General features: G+C 37.3%; 1 protein-coding gene across 1 annotated transcript; it reads right to left on the bottom strand.

Moving 5' to 3' along the window:
- Positions 1-1452: 1452 nt before the first annotated feature.
- On the bottom strand, positions 1453-13265 carry LOC135846706 (protein 5NUC-like). Its single transcript, XM_065365949.1, has 9 exons — positions 12586-13265; positions 12274-12489; positions 6211-6421; positions 5892-6101; positions 5583-5755; positions 5341-5449; positions 5092-5256; positions 4819-5013; positions 1453-1811 (listed from the first exon to the last, which is right to left on the bottom strand). The coding sequence occupies exons 1-9, from the start codon at positions 12997-12999 to the stop codon at positions 1624-1626; spliced, it is 1881 nt and encodes a 626-aa protein (XP_065222021.1). The 5' UTR covers positions 13000-13265; the 3' UTR covers positions 1453-1623.
- Positions 13266-17777: the final 4512 nt, after the last annotated feature.

Here is a 17777-nt window from a genome sequence, read left to right as displayed (position 1 = left end):
TTTCTAGCGCAGCGCGAAATTTTATACCATTTTGATAGGTCATGTTCCAGTTTTCAAATCCATGTTCAAACATAGTCTTTAAAGGGCAGGGGAGGGGTGGAGGTTAGATGAAAAATTTTGTAACAAAAACATGCCCCCCTTTATGTCCGTCCCTGAATACTTATACTTTGTTGGGAAATAGTGCAGGAGATTCGGCATGTTACCAGGAAAAATTGTTACAAAAGGTCTTTTTGGTTCAATGTATTATATAAGGTATCCTAAAAAACATATCCAAAATCCGCTAAAATCCGGGCATGCGTTCACCCCTTTTTTGAGGCTTTTGGGGACGCCCCAGCCCCCTAAAATGAGTTGAGGTAAAAAATGCAAACAAGGTGTCAAAAAGCATTAGAATTTCACGCTGAACACGAATATCCGACTTATTTTTCCATATTTCGACTTTTTGTTCGAATTTACAGGCTCAATGTCATAAAAATGTCATTTTTTGAAATTTTGCACTAAATTTAACAATTTTAATGGAATTTGAAGAACAAAACGGCTTTAAATAGGCGAGGGACGTAAATTTGCGAGGCATAAAATGCTCACTCGGTGCTTGCATTGTAAGATATTTTTTTGGGTACCCCTGAAGAAGGGGATGGGGTGAAAAATTGTCGGTGATGATTTTTTTGGCCAGTGCCTATGTCCTACAACTATTCTCAGGAAAAAATTTCAAATTTTTTTATTTCAATTTTTTTGAATTTTTCGGGTAAACTCAAATTTTAAAGGTGATTTGGGAAGGGGTAATGATTGATGAGCCAGAATTTAGAAAAAATTACCCCGTCATTTTGAAGTCCAGACACAACTTTTAAGCTATACCTCTCTCCCCCATTCGATTTTCCAAATTAGCGGAAAAACGATCCACTCTACTCTATTCTTAAACCTACACATTTTAATAATAACCAGTAGGGCTACCAAAGTGAAAATTATCAAAACAATAGCATCGGGAAGATATACAATTTTCGCGATATTTCCTCGAAAGGCGATCATTTCCCGACCCCGAAACCACCATTACATTTTTGAGATCGAATTGCAAATCCAATCCAGTGGTTCCCAAAGTTGTGAAAATTAAGCACCTTCGTTGTCATCTGTTTTGGCCTATAAATCCTAACCAAAAGGGGGTAGAGGGGCGCTTGCGGTCTCAAATAACTCGTATTAGATCACTCTTGAAATATCTACCCATGACCGTTCTCATTTAGTGATACCCAACATTTCAGAGGTTCTCAAAGTTGAACTTTTGTATTCCAAGTTTTTGAAGTCACGCATTCAAACTAATATTATCAGTAAATAAATTTATCAATCAAAAAATAGTTCCTATAAAAAAGTTGCGAAATTTTACGACGATTTCAAAAATGTGTCATTTTTTTCTTAGCAGTGAATAAGAAGGCTACGCATAAGACAAAATAGAAAATATCATGGTATAAAAGCAAAAAATATTTTTTTTTGTACATCAGAATCAGACAAAACAATAAACAATACATATTATTGCAGCTGACAAACACACACATAGGTACACACACAAAAAAAACTAAAATCGAGTGGTAGGTATTATTTTTGGTTTAGGTTTTGGGTAATCAATCGTTCTGCAATTTATTGGTTTTCAATTTCTACTTCATTTTTAATCGTTTTGGTTACGGTGTTAATGTTATCTTCCGTTTCTGTGATGGGGGCACCATCTTTTAGTTGAAATCCAGTGACGGTGACTCGATTGTCCACAGCAGGAGCGACAGCATTTCTTTTGTTTATGTAAAATAGAACTACATCAATATCCTTGTAATCTGCAAAAAAATTGTTCGTGGTATAGTCCAGGAAAAATAGCATTCCATTGGGAAAAGTGAGGTAGAAAGCTGAATTTTGGTATACTGGTCCATTTTTTTGTACTGAATACGAATCCGATGAGTCCTCGGTCGTCCCTGGTGAGCGTTCTTCCCTATTGTGGATCTAAGCCCCCAAAAACCAGTTTTTTGCAATTTTCTCCCCCGCATTACATTTTAGCGAAAAATGAGGTTAGATACAAGAATCTACGTTAAATTTCCGATCTAATGATATATCAAATTCACTTCTACCCCCAAGGGGGGTGGAGCAGGAACCATTCAAATGTGAGGGGTTTTCTAAAAAACACAAAAGGGATATCGGCGCATAGGAGGGGTGAAGTGGGCCCCGAGAGCGTTCGGGTTGATATCAGTATTGAAAGTGGGTACCATCGAGAAACTACCTCGTGAAAAATTTCAGATCCACACCACCTCCCCTTTTTGCGGAACCCCCCTTTTTTGAAATTTCAGTAACACTTTTCTCAGCCCCATTTCAACCGATTTTGAAAATTTTTCTGGAAGTTATGTATATCCTTAGTAGGTATCCCCACAAAAATTTTCAACCCCCTCCCCTCATATTTACCTCTCAAAATGGCGTTTTTTTCATTTTTTTATGCCTATTAACAATCAAGATTTTGAGGATCAATTTTGTAAACACGTTCTTTGGATGCATTTTTGGCCCCCAAACATCATATACTATATTATAAATTTTTGCTTTGGTGCGCCGTGGTGAAAACTTGGAATAATGTATCGTAGGGGTGGGAGGGGGAGGTGTGGGGGGAGGTGAAATGGAAATTTTGAAAAAAATAACTATCAATGAGTAGGGTATCGTTTTCATATGATTCGATACGGCTGAGCACGAATATGACCTCAGATTTTCTGCTACACTCACCTAGCCCTCTCCAGAGGCCCTCAGCCCCCTCAATTTTCACGATTTTCGAAATATAGTTATTTTGATGACATTGGTGTCGTTTTCATGTGATTCGATACCGCTGAGCACGAATATGACCTCAGATTTTCTGCTAAACTCACCTACATCTCTCCAGACCCCCTCAGTCCCCCTCAATTTTCACGATTTTCGAAATAAAGTTATTTTTATGATGTTGGTTTCATTGCTGTGGGAAAATTACATAAGTTCATTGCTATTGTACATATAAATTCTCGTAGAATAAGCTACAGCACATGGCTCCCCCTCGGGGGGGGGTGGACCCTTGAATTTTTCCCACGCAGAAAATGTGATTTTTTTATGTAGGTAGTCAATAGATGTGTTCTTTTAGCACGGATTTTGACAGATTTTCGAGAATCTGGATTTTGAACGTTTTTTTAAATCTCTTTTTTAAAACATTTCTGAGAATACTTTCACCAATCTTTGAAAACCTTAAGTCTTCTTTAACTAACTAAAATCCAAAATCCATTTTCAAAAGCTGCTACCCAAGCAGATTCTTGTGGATTTATAAATCTGCCAAAATCCAGATTCTCCAAAATCTGCCAAAATCCGTGTAAAAAGAAGACATCTATTGAATTATAAAATACATACTCAAGTTACAGTTATCATGAATAATTATTATGCTACATATGCTACGCATACCTATGCAGTGCAGTACACATACATATTTGTTGCGTTTTCTGCGTAGAAAAAAATTCAAGGGTCCACCCTCTCGAGGGAGAGCCATGTGCTGTAGCTTATTCTACGAGAAATTGTATGTATAATAACAATGAACTTATGTAATTTTCCCATAGCAATGAAACTAACATCATCAAAATAACTTTATTTCGAATATCGTGAAAAATAAGGGGGGCTGAGGGGGTCTGCAGAGGACTAGGTGATTGTAGCAGAAAATCTGAGGTCATATTCGTGCTCAGCGGTATCGGAATCATATGAACACGACACCAATGTCATCAACATAACTTTATTTCGAAAATTCGTGAAAATTGAGGGGGGCTGAGGGGGGCTGGAGAGATGTAGATGAGTTTAGCAGAAAATCTGAGGTCATATTCGTGCTCAGCGGTATCGAATCACATGAAAACGACACCAATGTCATCAAAATAACTATATTTCGAAAATCGTGAAAATTGAGGGGGCTGAGGGGCTCTGGAGAGGGCTAGGTGAGTGTAGCAGAAAATCTGAGGTCATATTCGTGCTCAGCGGTATCGAATCATATGAAAACGATACCCTACTCATTGATAGTTATTTTTTTCAAAATTCCCATTTCACCCCCCCCCCACCCCACCCCCCTACGATACATTATTCCAAGTTTTCACCACGGCGCACCAAAGCAAAAATTTATAATATAGTATATGATGTTTGGGGGCCAAAAATACATCCAAAGAACGTGTTTACAAAACTGTTCCTCAAAATCTTGATTGTTAATAGGCATAAAAAAATGAAAAAAACGCCATTTTGAGAGGTAAATATGAGGGGAAGGGGTTGAAAATTTTTGTGGGGATACCTACTAAGGATATACATAACTTCCAGAAAAATTTTCAAAATCGGTTGAAATGGGGCTGAGAAAAGTGTTACTGAAATTTCAAAAAAGGGGGGTTCCGCAAAAAGAGGAGGTGGTGTGGATCTGAAATTTTTCACGAGGTAGTTTCTCGATGGTACCCACTTTCAATACTGATATCAACCCGAACGCTCTCGGGGCCCATTTCACCCCTCCTATGCGCCGATATCCCTTTTGTGTTTTTTTGAAAACCCCTCATTTTTCGCTAAAATGCAATGCGGGGGAGAAAATTGCAAAAAACTGGTTTTGGGGGGCTTAGATCCACAATAAGGGAGAACGCTCACCAGGGACGACCGGGGACTCATCGGATTCGTGTTCAGCACAAAAAAATGGACCAGTATACCAAAATTCAACTTTCTTCCTCACTTTTCCCAATGACCCTTTTTTTTTCATCTAATTTTCCTGGACTAGTATTGGTTGTGGAGTGTGGACAGAATACAAGTATAATCATCTGACAAAAATTTACTTACCAAGTGGTATTCCATTGGTATTTTCGGGTTGCAGCTCTCTGAATTCGTTGAACCCTGGCTCTATAGTTATTATCCCATATTCTGCATCATTGTCGAGTGGACGGAATTCCGGAATATCGCAATTGTTGCATAAAGCATCCGCCGACGCGACTCGTTCACCGACTGGTTTAGTGAGGTCGAACACTACTCTAAGCCCTGCGCATAAATACGCAAGCGTTTTAATGTTTACCTAAACATAGTATAATAGGTAAGTACTTAGTACCAGCTACCTACCAGAAAACTCGATATAATGTTTCGAATCGAAATCGATAGCATCTTTGTCATATGCCGAAATAGACTTTTCCAAAAATTGTCTGATCGTACTTCCGCGAGCAGTCAGTTGGTACATCTTATTTTCGAATGGCATTATGTACATGAAATCTTCAAGGGTCAGGGCACCTGAAATAAAATCATCAAACCAACAGATATGTGAACGAGTTGAGATTCGTTGATTTGTTGGCTAATGTTGAATGATATTTTTACCGCGAGCCCTTCTACGATCAACCTCAATACGAATACCTCCGTTTGGATAAAAAGATATCGGCGTCTTGGTCCATACAGATGCATTTTCCTCGTGCGCTAGCTGCACTCCCTGTAAGTACAAAATTGTTCACGCGTCTGAATCGGAATTTATGAAATGCGCGGTTTTATGGTAATGAAGAACCTCAACTGGTAATGAACTACTCTCATCGCAATGGATTGTACTGGCGTATTGATGAACTTACCAAATCGACGAAAGCATCGGTAATCAAATTAGCCAAATTGGATTCGAATTGACCTAGTTTGAAAATCGCCTTGCCTAAGGAAGCACGCGTATAACCTTTGATTTCCTTGAAGCCCGGGATTAGTTCTTCGACTTCTTTAGTCTTTGCTGATACGGCGTTTTCAAGATCAAGATCTGTTGAAACATGTTTCGCGATAGAATATTATGAGAAATGTACAATATAAGGTTATGTACGTGTAGTTTACGAAAAGAAATCATTATGTGCGATATTATTTATCGAAAAGGATTCAACTGTTGGCATCACATTTACCTTTTTCAACGGTCGAGTCGAGCAACTGAGGATTTCCTTTAGCCTCGACAACATTTCCTTCGTCGTCGAATTCGACGATAAGTTTACCCAAATATTTACCGAACCCGTAAGCTTGAATGACCGGCACCTTTTTACCAGTTCTCGGCTGGATCACGATTGTTGGATACTCGGATGTTACTCTCTCGACACTTGGTTGTTTATCTGTTTCATCTGTTAGGTAATGCGAATAGTGGTATGTGTACGGATGAGAGCATTGAGAGCATCGATACCTACATTTTGATTGATTTTATACCTAATGCTAGCTACTACGTGTACGTACCTTCTGGTGGCGTGTATAGTAAGGTATGCGAATCACCCCCTATGACCAGACTGATCTCTTCTACTTCTTTCGCTACTTTCATGTCAAAATTGAACCCCGAATGTCCTAACGCGATGATGATTTTGATACCGTTGTCTCTTAAACGTTTTGCTTCTTTTTGTATCTCTGGTATTTCGTCACTTATCTTTAAAGTTGGCATTTTCTCTGGTCTCTACGTCATTCAAAATAGGTAACGTGATTTTGATTTTTGATTGCTTACAAATTTTTTCCAATAATAAATTACGGGCATATCTATCTATTTCCCGCCTCACTGTGGTATACTGATAAGGAAACCGAATAAAGGCCATAGGGGGATAAGTATGGTGAATTTGCCCCCGAGAGCTTCAGGGTTGATATTTGCAATTTTGCATGGAAGGTGGGTACCATTGAGCACCCTTCGTCAGAAAAGTTTCAGACCCTCAGACCCCTCGCCCGTTTTTGAGAAACCTCCCCTTTTCTGAAATTACAATAAAAATTATTTTCTCAATTCCATGTGAACAGATTTTGTCAATTTGTTGGTATGTTTTAAACATCTATTTAACCCTTAAACACCCAAGCAAATCCTGAGATGTTATGAAAAAAATGCTTTCAATTTCCTGAATAAGATCATCACAAGTATCACTTTTACTCACAGTTCACCCCCCCCCCCCCCCCAGCCCCTTGAAGCCACCTCGATAATGATGGACTTACTTATTTGATTATTGTCAAAAATCGAGGAAGCAAAAAACCCAATTGGGTCAATCTTGGAACTGAAGGATATAGTTTCCTTAGATGTAATGAATGAGTGAAAGCATAATTCCAAAGAACACCTCGCCCCTTTTTGGGGGGCAAACATTGATAAAACTTGGTATAAAATACAGGGACCCATGTCCAATTTTTGGATGAACATATTGATGGTTGAGCTTTCACAAAATGAAATTAAGAAAGGTGTGTGCATGGTGGACCAGGGCGATTTTTTAAAAATTTGATATGCTTGTCTCGATAAACACCCGAAAAAACAGAGCATGAATATGCAGAGTAGGTACATAATATGGGAAATATTATCAAGTAGGCTTGAAATGACAGAAACAAGAAGTGAAAGGAACACAGATGCTCTTAACGGCACATAAGTTCAGATAATCTACAATCCACCCATCAAATCTGTTTATCACTCCGTGGATATTCTTTCTCGATATTTGTCACCAAATAGTTACATCCTACAAAGGTTAGCAGTACGATTGTTTTTCTGCAGAAATATCGAAATAGGTTTATCTACCACTTTGAAAAGCTTTACACAGTCAAATTGCAGCACTCCCTGGCATTTCATAATGTACAAGCATTCATGAAGAAGTCACTATCCCTCCTCGATCATAGATAATGTAGTTCTACATCATGAAAATTGCACGAGCAGAAGTCGTTGTTTACAATCATGAGATTGTGTCTAGCTTATGACTACAGGATTCAGGGGATTTGAGATTCAGTAGAAAGCTTTCAACTGTTGTTCAACCACAACTCTGAACTTTAGAATGTTTTGAGAAATTCATGCTGAAGTTGATATTCTTTCTCGATATTTGTCAACAAATAGTTACATCCCGCAAAAGGTTAGTGGTACAATTGTTTTTCTGCAGAAGTATCGAAACAGGCTTATCTACCACTTTGAAAAGCTTTACACTCTCAAATTGCAGCTGTCTCTGGCATTTCATAATGTTGAAGCATTCATGAAGAGGTCACTATCCCTCCTCAATCATAGATAGTGAAGTTCTACATCATGAAATAAAAGCCTACTTTGATACTTCTGCAGAAAAACAATCATACCACTAACCTTTGTGGGATGTAACTATTTGTTGACAAATATCGAGAAAGAATATCGACTTCAGCAGGAATTTCTCAAAACTTTCAAAAGTTCAGAGTTGTGGTTGAACAGCAGTTGAAAGCTTTTTACTGAATCTCAAATCCTCTGAATCCAGTGGTCATAAGCTAGACACAATCTCATGATTGTAATTGTAAACGACAACTTCTGCTCATGCAATTTTCATGATGTACATACAACTACATTATCTATGATCGAGGAGGGATAGTGACCTCTTTATGAATGCTTGAACATCATGAAATGCCAGGGAGTGCTGCAATTTGACTGTGTAAAGCTTTTCAAAGTGGTAAATAAACCTATTTCGATATTTCTGCAGAAAAACAATTGTGCTGCTAACCTTTGTGGGATGTAACTATTTGGTGACAAATATCGAGAAAGAATATCCACTGAGTGATAAACAGATTTGATGGGTGGATTGTAGATTATCTGAACTTATGTGCCGTTAAGAGCATCTGTGTTCCGTTCAATTCTTGTTTCGGTCATTTCAAGCTTGAGAATATTTCCCATAATATTATGTACTCTGCGTATTCATGCTCTGTTTTTTCGGGTTTTTATAGAGATAAGCATATATCAAATTTTTAAAAAATCGCTCTGGTCCACCATGCACACACCTTTCTTAATTTCATTTTGTGAAAGCTCAACCATCAATATGTTCATCCAAAAATTGGACATGGGTCCCTGTATTTTATACCAATTTTTATTAATATTTGCCCCCCAAAAAGGGGTGAGGTGTTTTTTGGAATTATGCTTTCACTCATTCATTACATCTAATGAAACTATATCATTCAGTTCCAAGATTGACCCAATCGGGTTTTTTTGCTTCCTCGATTTTTGACAATAATCAAATAAATAAGTCCATCATTATCGAGGTGGCTTCAAGGGGCTTGGGGGTGAACTGTGAGTAAAAGTGATACTTGTGATGATCTTATTCAGGAAATTGAAAGCATTTTTTCATAACATCTCAGGATTTGCTTGGGTGTTTAAGGGTTAAGAGGTATCCCCAGAAAAATGTTCACCTTCTTCCCCCCCACATTTTCCCCTCAAAAGAGGGTTTTTTCGCTTCGTTTGTCTGTTTTAGCGATGACCATGATTTGGCACAAAGATGGGATAAGCATTTTTAAATGCGTTTTTAACCCCTACAAAACATATTATATTTTTGTCAAAAAAAAATTTGAGGTGGGTCGTGGTCAAAAATTATAAAAACAACGGGGGGGGGGGGGGTTAAAAATGGATTCTGGTGTAAATCATTGTTTTTGGTACACGGAAAAAAAAATTATGGATAATTTTTACTATTTCATACAGTAACCGGATCCAATTCAAAAATATTGTGATTTTTACTATGAGATTAGTAGGTAGATTTTACTATGAAGAGTAATAAATTTAACGTAATTCTAGGTAAAATGTATTTTTTTGGATGAGTAAAAATCACTATTATTTTTGAATGGGATCCGGTTACTATAATGAAATAGTAATTTTTATTAATTTTTTTTCCATGTAAACGAGGTGTCGTTTCCACATGAATCATCAACCCCCCCCCCCCCCCCCCCCGAACACGAATACGACGTCCAATTTTTTGCTACCCTCATCCACAGCCCTCCAGCACCTCTGCCTCCACCTTAATTTTTACCAAAATTGAATGTTTGTTGAGCTATTTTCATAATATTTGTGTCATTTCCATATGAATCGAACATTCCAAACACGGATATGATGTCCACTTTCTTGCTATCCTCATCCACACCCTTAAAGCGCCTCTACCCCACCTCAATATTTCGAAAATTAACTAGGTAGTTTTTTGAACAGAAGATAAAAAAGTGTTGACACTTATTTTTTAAAAGAGAAATTTTTGAGATTTCGGTAAACAAAGAATTCAGGAAATATCCCATTCGGGTAATGTTTGTTCGGGAGTTCGGATTCGGGAGAACGACTAAATCTACTCCATTTCAGACGAGTTGAATTATGATAAAATAAAAAAGTGCTCATGTAGGTAGCACTCTAATAAAATTATTGGATTTTTTTGTGGGGGCCATAGGGAAGACAATACGCGAGTTTGTAATATTTTGGATGGGCCCTTGGGAAAGGGGGAAGATGATGAAAGGTCACAGGAGCTGAATTTCTTTGTAATAGCGTCTAGAATGAGGATCTATCATAAAATTGGTTTCAACAGCTTGTTCGAGCAGAATGTAGGTACCGTTGAGATTCTATTCTACTAACAATTTCTTCAGTTTTTCATTGCATTTTCACATGTATTATCTTCTCATTCCAAATACTGAGTGGTGTAGTCTCAAATCTGCCCTGATATTCGTCATCGGCATGGTCGTTTCATATGAAAACGACACCAACATCGACGATTTGCCCCAACTTCAAAATTGGGGGCGGGGGTGCTCCTGCAGCCCCAACTGGGGCTTGCAAAAACCAAAACTCAGCGGATATGATTTCTTTATGCCTTCATTAGTTAGTATACAAAATTTCATCCAAAAATGTTGATTTCTCGTATTTTAATGAATTTTTATTGGAAAGTCAAAATTTTGAAAGGGGGGTGAGCCTAAATTAAGCGGGTGGGGGGTTAGGGACATTGCATATTTTTCATCTACGATACCAACACTATCCAAAAATGCAATGTCACCACACTCCCCTCAAATGATTTACGGACCCAAAATCGGCCCCATTTGGGCCCCAATCTCGAAAAAAAGCGGGTCCAGCGCTGGGGACATTGCTTTTTTAGCAAGAGCTCGTCCGTAAGCCTACTTTCCGCGCAAAACATTTCACTCCCCCGATTTGATTTACAGAATCACTTTTTTGAAGGTTAGAATATGGTCTATTTCAATTTTGGTAAAAATTGAGGTGGAGGCAGAGGCGCTGGAGGGGTGTGGATGAGGGTAGCAAAAAATTGGACGTCGTATTCGTGTTGGGGGGGGGTCGATTCATATGGAAACGACACCTCGTTTACCAAAAACAATGATTTACACCGGAATCCATTTTTAACCCCCCTGTTGATTTTTTCAATTTTTGACCACGACCCACCTCAAATTTTTTTTTGACAAAAATATAATAGATATGTTAGGGGTCAAAAACACATTTAAAAATGCTTATCCCATTTTTGTGACGAATCATGGTCATCGCTAAAACAGACAAACAAAGCGAAAAAAAAACCTATTTTGAGGGGAAAATGTATGAAGTTGAGAAAATAATTTTTATTGTAATTTCAGAAAGTGGGGGGTTTCTCAAAAACGGGCGGGGGGGTCTGGGGGTCTGAAACTTTCCTGACGAAGGATGCTCAATGGTACCCACCTTCCATGTAAATATCAACCTTGAAGCTCTCGGGGGTAACTTATCCCCCCATATGCCCTTTAATAGGTAATAAACGATAGCCAGTATAATTTATAAAAGAGCTTGAAAAAATTCAAACTAGATTTTTGAAATACCTATATCTAAAGACTTTTGAGTATTATCCTTATGACCTATCACAAAAAGAGCTTTTGGAAGGGTTTGAAGTGGATCCGTTGGAAAAAAGAAGAGAAACAATTGCATTAATGTTTCTATATGATCTCATCCACTACAACATAAATGACAGTAACCTCTTGGGAAAAATCAATTTCTGGGCCCCAAAAATCCACTCCAGGCAGAAAAAAATATTCTCCTTAAACAGTTACAACACATTTAGGATGAAGGTGTCTCCTATGAACAATGTCATGGGTATCTCTGACGCTTTCCTCTGTAGGTGTGCAGATGCTGATATTTTTAGTATGGGTAGATCTGCTTTCAGGCGTGCGGTGAGGATGGCATGGGTGTAGGAGTGGGGGTGCAATGGGGGCTGTTTGTGAACCATTTCATAATCTGTATCTTTTCCTTTGGTTTTATATTTTTAGTTATTTTTTTGTTTATTTGTTTGTTTTTTTTTATAAGTATTTCTTCTGTTTGGTGTTATACCTTTTTGCTTATTTCTTACCTTCTCTTTTATATAGGAAGAACTACATTTGTAAATATTTCTTTTGTTTTTTTTTCTCCTTTTTGCTCCCTTTTTTATTTTTGTATTTCCCAAACTTGTTTCTCTGGAGCAAATCATAGTCTTATCTCTTTAATTATAAATGGTCTCTCCTGTAATTGGCTTTAGCTGTTGGAGAGACCTAAATTGTAAAATAAAAAAAATAAAAATAAAATAAATAAATAAATCTTACCATCGTTGTGGGTGTTAGATACCCGATAACTCCGATTTGCTTTTTTTCTTCCCCTTCGCCTACGGTTAAAATTTTTGATTTGGTTAGCTTTTCGGGCAAATTTAATCGGGGTTCTTCGTTCAGATCGATGTTGGTGCAAACAACCGGTGTTTGTAAATTTTCCAAGTATTTGACGAGGTCCTCTATTCCGTCGTCAAATTCGTGATTCCCGAGTGTCTGTGAAGTGAAGTGAACATGAAATTAAAGTAGGTACCTAATTATAAAGGTAGGTAGTTTTAATTGAGTGGGTATTATATGAAATGAATAATTCACCATTACGTCCATTTCAAGCTTATCAATCAGTTCTCTAACAATCTTCCATTTAAAAACGGTATAGTACGGAGTACCCTGGAAGTTGTCGCCGGCGTTGACGAAAATGCTGGGTATACCTTGGCTTTTGGCCTGCTCGCGAGCTTGGTCAGCAGCCCATTTCATGCGAGCGAATCCTCCGTAGCATTTGTTCTCTTTGACGTATTCTTCCGGACATGGTCCCGTGTTTTCATCCATCTCATCAAATCTGGCGTGTAAATCGTTGTTGTGCAATATTTGTAGTTTATAGTGACCCTTTTTTGGTACGGCTGGTTCGGTTGGTTGGGGTTCTTCAGATGTTTTGACTGTTTCGACTGCTTCGACTGTGAGGTACACATGTGTCGAGAATAATAAGACGTATGCTACGAGCTGGTTCATAATGGCAATTGGCAAGTGTTTTTTGTCTCGGTAAACTACACGAATAATTTCGATTATTTTGTTTTTCGAATGCTTCTTGGCGATGATTTTTTTTTGTCAACTGCTCGAAAGCAAGGTTGGTTTGATTATGTAAAATTGAAAATACGAACTCGGTATTTATAGTTGAATAGAAAAGGAATATTCGCGCCTGTACTGAATGGTCTTCTTATGTAGGTACTTCTTGAATTGAATCATCCATCTGGTATTGCTGGGACGTAGGTAAGTATCAAGAAGACGAACGTCGGTCGCTTACTATTTTGTCATAAATGTTCACATAATGCTAAATATAGATATTTATACGCATAAATCTGTACAGTTTGAAGGATTTATTGCTTACGAAAACAGTTATTGAAAAAAAATCTGTTCAATCGTCAAACATACACCGTCTATAATATAAAGTAATAAACATACGATGCACACATCGCAAGCGAATCGAAAATTTGAAATTTATTCTTAGCTAAAATAAAAAATTTTAAGGTAGATACCTACCAAAGATGATTTTTTGAAATAAAAAAAAAAAAAGCCTAGAATTTTTCGTCTACTACTACGTACCCCAGCGTATTTTCATTTTCAACGAATTTTAACTATTTTTATTCGAATTTCAACGAATTTCACCAAATCTCAACAATTTTTACTTGAATTTCAACCTTTTTAAAACAAAAAAAAATTCATGAACTAACCCCTTTGCAATTTTTGCCTGCTTTATGAATTTCAAAAAAATCGAGTAGGTAATATGTGGTTTTCGACTAATTCGAGGTCACTGAGTCCGAATCTGCTGTCAGATTTGACCGTTCGCTTTTTCATGCAAAAATAGACATTTTTGGAGATGAAAAAAAAATTTTTTTTGTAAGTCTTTTGCATCAATTCTGACCTCATATTGGGCATCAGCGACCTCGAATTAGTCAGAAAACATCATCAAAAGTTATCGAAAATGCAAAATGAAACAGTTCAATTTTCAGACCAAATAAAAAGCAGTTTCTCCAGAGAATGGTGCACTTTGGCGAAATTCTGACGCCAGGACTGAATTCGCCGTCCAATTTTCAGCTTGATTCTCGACAAAAAGTTTTTTTTCCCAGAAAAATGCATGAACTATAGTTCATGCATTTTTTGCCTTTTTTATGAAATTTCAAAAAAATCGAGTAGGTAATATGTGGTTTTCGACTAATTCGAGGTCACTGAGTCCGAATCTGCTGTCAGATTTGACCGTTCGTTTTTGTTTCATGCCAAACTGGACGTTTTTGAAGTTTGAATTTTTTTTGTACGTCTTTTGCATCAATTCTGACCTCATATTCGGCATTAGCGACCTCGAATTAGTCAGAAAACATCATCAAAAGTCATCGAAAATGCAAAATAAAACAGTTCAATTTTCAGACCAAATAAAAAGCAGTGTCTCCAGAGAATGGTGCACTTTGGCGAAATTCTGACGCCAGGACTGAATTCGCCGTCCCGAAAAACCCCCCATAGCCCAATTTTCAGCTTGATTCGCGACAAAACGTTGTTTTCCCCAAAAAAATGCATGCATTTTTTGCATTTTTTCGAATTTCAAAAAAATCGAGTAAAAGGTGGTTTTTGACTGATTCGAGGTCGCTGAGTCCGAATCTGCTGTCAGATTTGACCGTTCATTTTTGTTTCATGCCAAACTGGACGTTTTTGAAGCTTGAATTTTTTTTTTTTGGTAAGTCTTTTGCATCAATTTTGATCTCATATTCGGCATCAGCGACCTCGAATTAATCGGAAAACATCATCAAAAGTCATAAAAAAATACAATTCGTTGTATTACATGCCCCAGATTTTTTTTGAAAGTTTCTCCCCATATTGATGGTGGGGATGCTCCCTCGCCCCATTAAGAGATCCCATCTCTAAACTTAAATATTTTGAAAAATCAGCAAAAGGTACATCCATGGAAATTTTTTGAGAATTTTAAATGGTAGCTCCCACTTACAGCGCCATTTTGAACCTTGATTTTTCAATTTGAAAGTTCAACTTTCAACTTTTGAAAATTTTAAAATGCTTGAAAAGTTTGAAATACAATGAACTTTCGAACTGTGAAATCAGTTTTGATCAAAGTATCGTACTTTTTTGGAGGAATGCGCTGCCGAAGTTGAGTACCTCGAGACAAGCAATGTGAGAATAATGGAAGCCCCCCCGCCATCCACCCCCTGAGGGGCTGGGACCAAACTGATTGCGGGTTTCTTAATTATTGAGCGGGTAGATATTGTTAAAAAAATTGAGCGAATTCGAAAGACATGACTTTCAAAATCGATTTTTGTTGGTCGAATAATTGACATGGAATGACCCATGACGGATGTAATAATCATGTAATTACGAACCCCCCCCCCCAACGAAAACAAATTGGATGGAGTGAAGCAAGGACAATTTCGAGGGGCATATAAAACGGCGTTTTAATGCGAGAAGTTTAGAATTTGAATGATGTTTTTCCTAGGAGGTTGAATTTTGAGAAAGAAAACAGACCCGAGCAAAATGATGGGGAAAAATCTTAAAAATTTGTATGTATATTTTTTATGCGAAGATTTTATTTTTTGACTTAAACGCAGAGACTTCCGGTTTGTGCCATTCGTCATCGTTTGATCACCTCCTCCATCATGCAAACCATGGAAGAGAATTAAATTTCCAAAATTGTCTATCTTACACTTCTAGTAACCTGATGAACGCGTGTTCATCGAATATTTCGAGAACATAATCGTTATACTTATGTAAGTATAGGTATTAAAAGAATTTCGAAGAAAAACCTTTGTTACTTTAGGTACTAATTTAAGTTGACATACACGCGTAGGTACGAGTAGGTATTAAGATACGAACCGTACCTATAAATAAATTCAAATGCACCGAAATTAATTATTTTACAGTGCATGTGATACGGATTTGACTGCATCAGTTTGAAAAGTGAACAATGTTCGCTATATGATCGTGGCACACGTCACCGCACCATTTAAGCCCGATAAAGTGATGATGATTGATGAGCACTTGATGTTTGAAAAACTTTGCACCAATTAAATATGTAGGTAGTTACCTACTTGAGAAGCATACTTATTACTTATGAGTTTCTTTTTCTATAATTAAACCACTTCTCGTTAAAAGGTTCTTTATTTAGGTACCTTAATATATGTATGTATTTATAATATCTTGTACTTACATAAGAGAGTGTATTGCCCAAAATACAGATGTAGATTAGAACGACTTGATTACGGTCGCTGTATCTCTATCCTATGAAGTCCCAAAGGAGAAAAATACGTACTCGAAAATCGGGGGGGGGGGTCTTGACGAGGGAACCTCTTGAGGTGTCACACTCCGATTTGAACAGGGACGCCATTTTTGGAAAGAGCATAGTCTTAAACCCTCAAAACCAAATTTTCAGCTGCCCAAGTTCATTTTTCGATTTTTGGCGAATTTTTGAAAATTAAAAATTGACTATTTTTGCAATTTATGCTTTTTTTAAAAAAAGTACGTACTTGATCAATAAAAATGGTCAAAATAAGTCCCAAAACTAATATTAATTACCCAAATCCAAATTTCACCACTTCCCGCCATTCTGGAGTCTCCAGCGCGATTTTTCAATTTCTCCAGAAGACGTGAATATGCAGTTGAGCAGCTAAAAATCGAGTTGTGTATTATACTCGACCTGTTTAACGAGTTTATCTACATTTGAGCCGATTTTAGGAGTGACGCCTCAAGAGTGGTTTTTTGACCAGATTTTTTCAAAATTAAAAAATCAAAAAAATCAAAAGATAACCGTTTGTGTGGAAATTTTCAAAATTCACGCGAATCGCTGTATTTTGTCCAAAACTAACCCCCTAAATCAACATTTCACAATTTCCAGCCATTCTGGAGCCTCCAGCGCGATTTTCAATTTCTCCAGAATTTTGAATTCATCTCTAGAAGGCGTGAATATGAAGTTAGTGAGCTAAAAATCGAGTTGTATATTATACTCGACCTGTTTAACGAGTTTATCCACATTTAAGCCGATTTTAGGAGTAACGCCCCAAGGGTGGTTTTTTGACCAGATTTTTTCAAAATTAAAACATCCAAAAAATCCAAAGGGTAACCTTGCGCAAATCGCTCTATTTTGTCCAAAACTAACCCACCAAATCCAAATTTCACAATTTCCAGCCATTCTGGAGCCTCTAGCGCGATTTTCAATTTCTCCAGAATTTTGAATTTATCTCCAGAAGGCGTGAATATGAAGTTAGTCAGCTAAAAATCGAGTTGTATATTATACTCGACCTGTTTAACGAGTTAATCCACATTTGAGCCGATTTTGAGAGTGACACCTCAAAAGTGGCTTTTTGAACAGCTTTTTTCAAAATTAAAAAATCCAAAAAATCAAAAGTTTCCCGTTTGCGTGGAAATTTTCGAAATTCACGCGAATCGCTGTATTTTGTCCAAAACTAACCCCCCAAATCAAAATTTCAATATTTCCAGCCATTCTGGAGCCTCCAGCACGATTTTTCAGTTTCTCCAGAGTTTTGAATTTGCTCCAGAAGGCGTGAATATGCAGTTGTGCAGCTAAAAATCGAGTTGTGTATTATATGTACTCAACCTGTTTAACGAGTTTATCTACATTTGAGCCGACTTTGGGCGTGACACCTCAAAAGTGGTATTTTGACCAGCTTCTTTCAAAATTAAAAAATCCAAAAAATCAAAAGGTAACCTTACGCGAATCGCTGTATTTTGTCCGTAACTAACCCCCTAAATCAAAATTTCACAATTTCCAGCCATTC

Source organism: Planococcus citri, chromosome 1 (assembly GCF_950023065.1).
Source record: "Planococcus citri chromosome 1, ihPlaCitr1.1, whole genome shotgun sequence".
In the NCBI taxonomy this organism is placed as follows: Eukaryota; Metazoa; Arthropoda; class Insecta; order Hemiptera; family Pseudococcidae; genus Planococcus; species Planococcus citri.
This window is presented reverse-complemented; position numbering and strand designations above follow the sequence as displayed.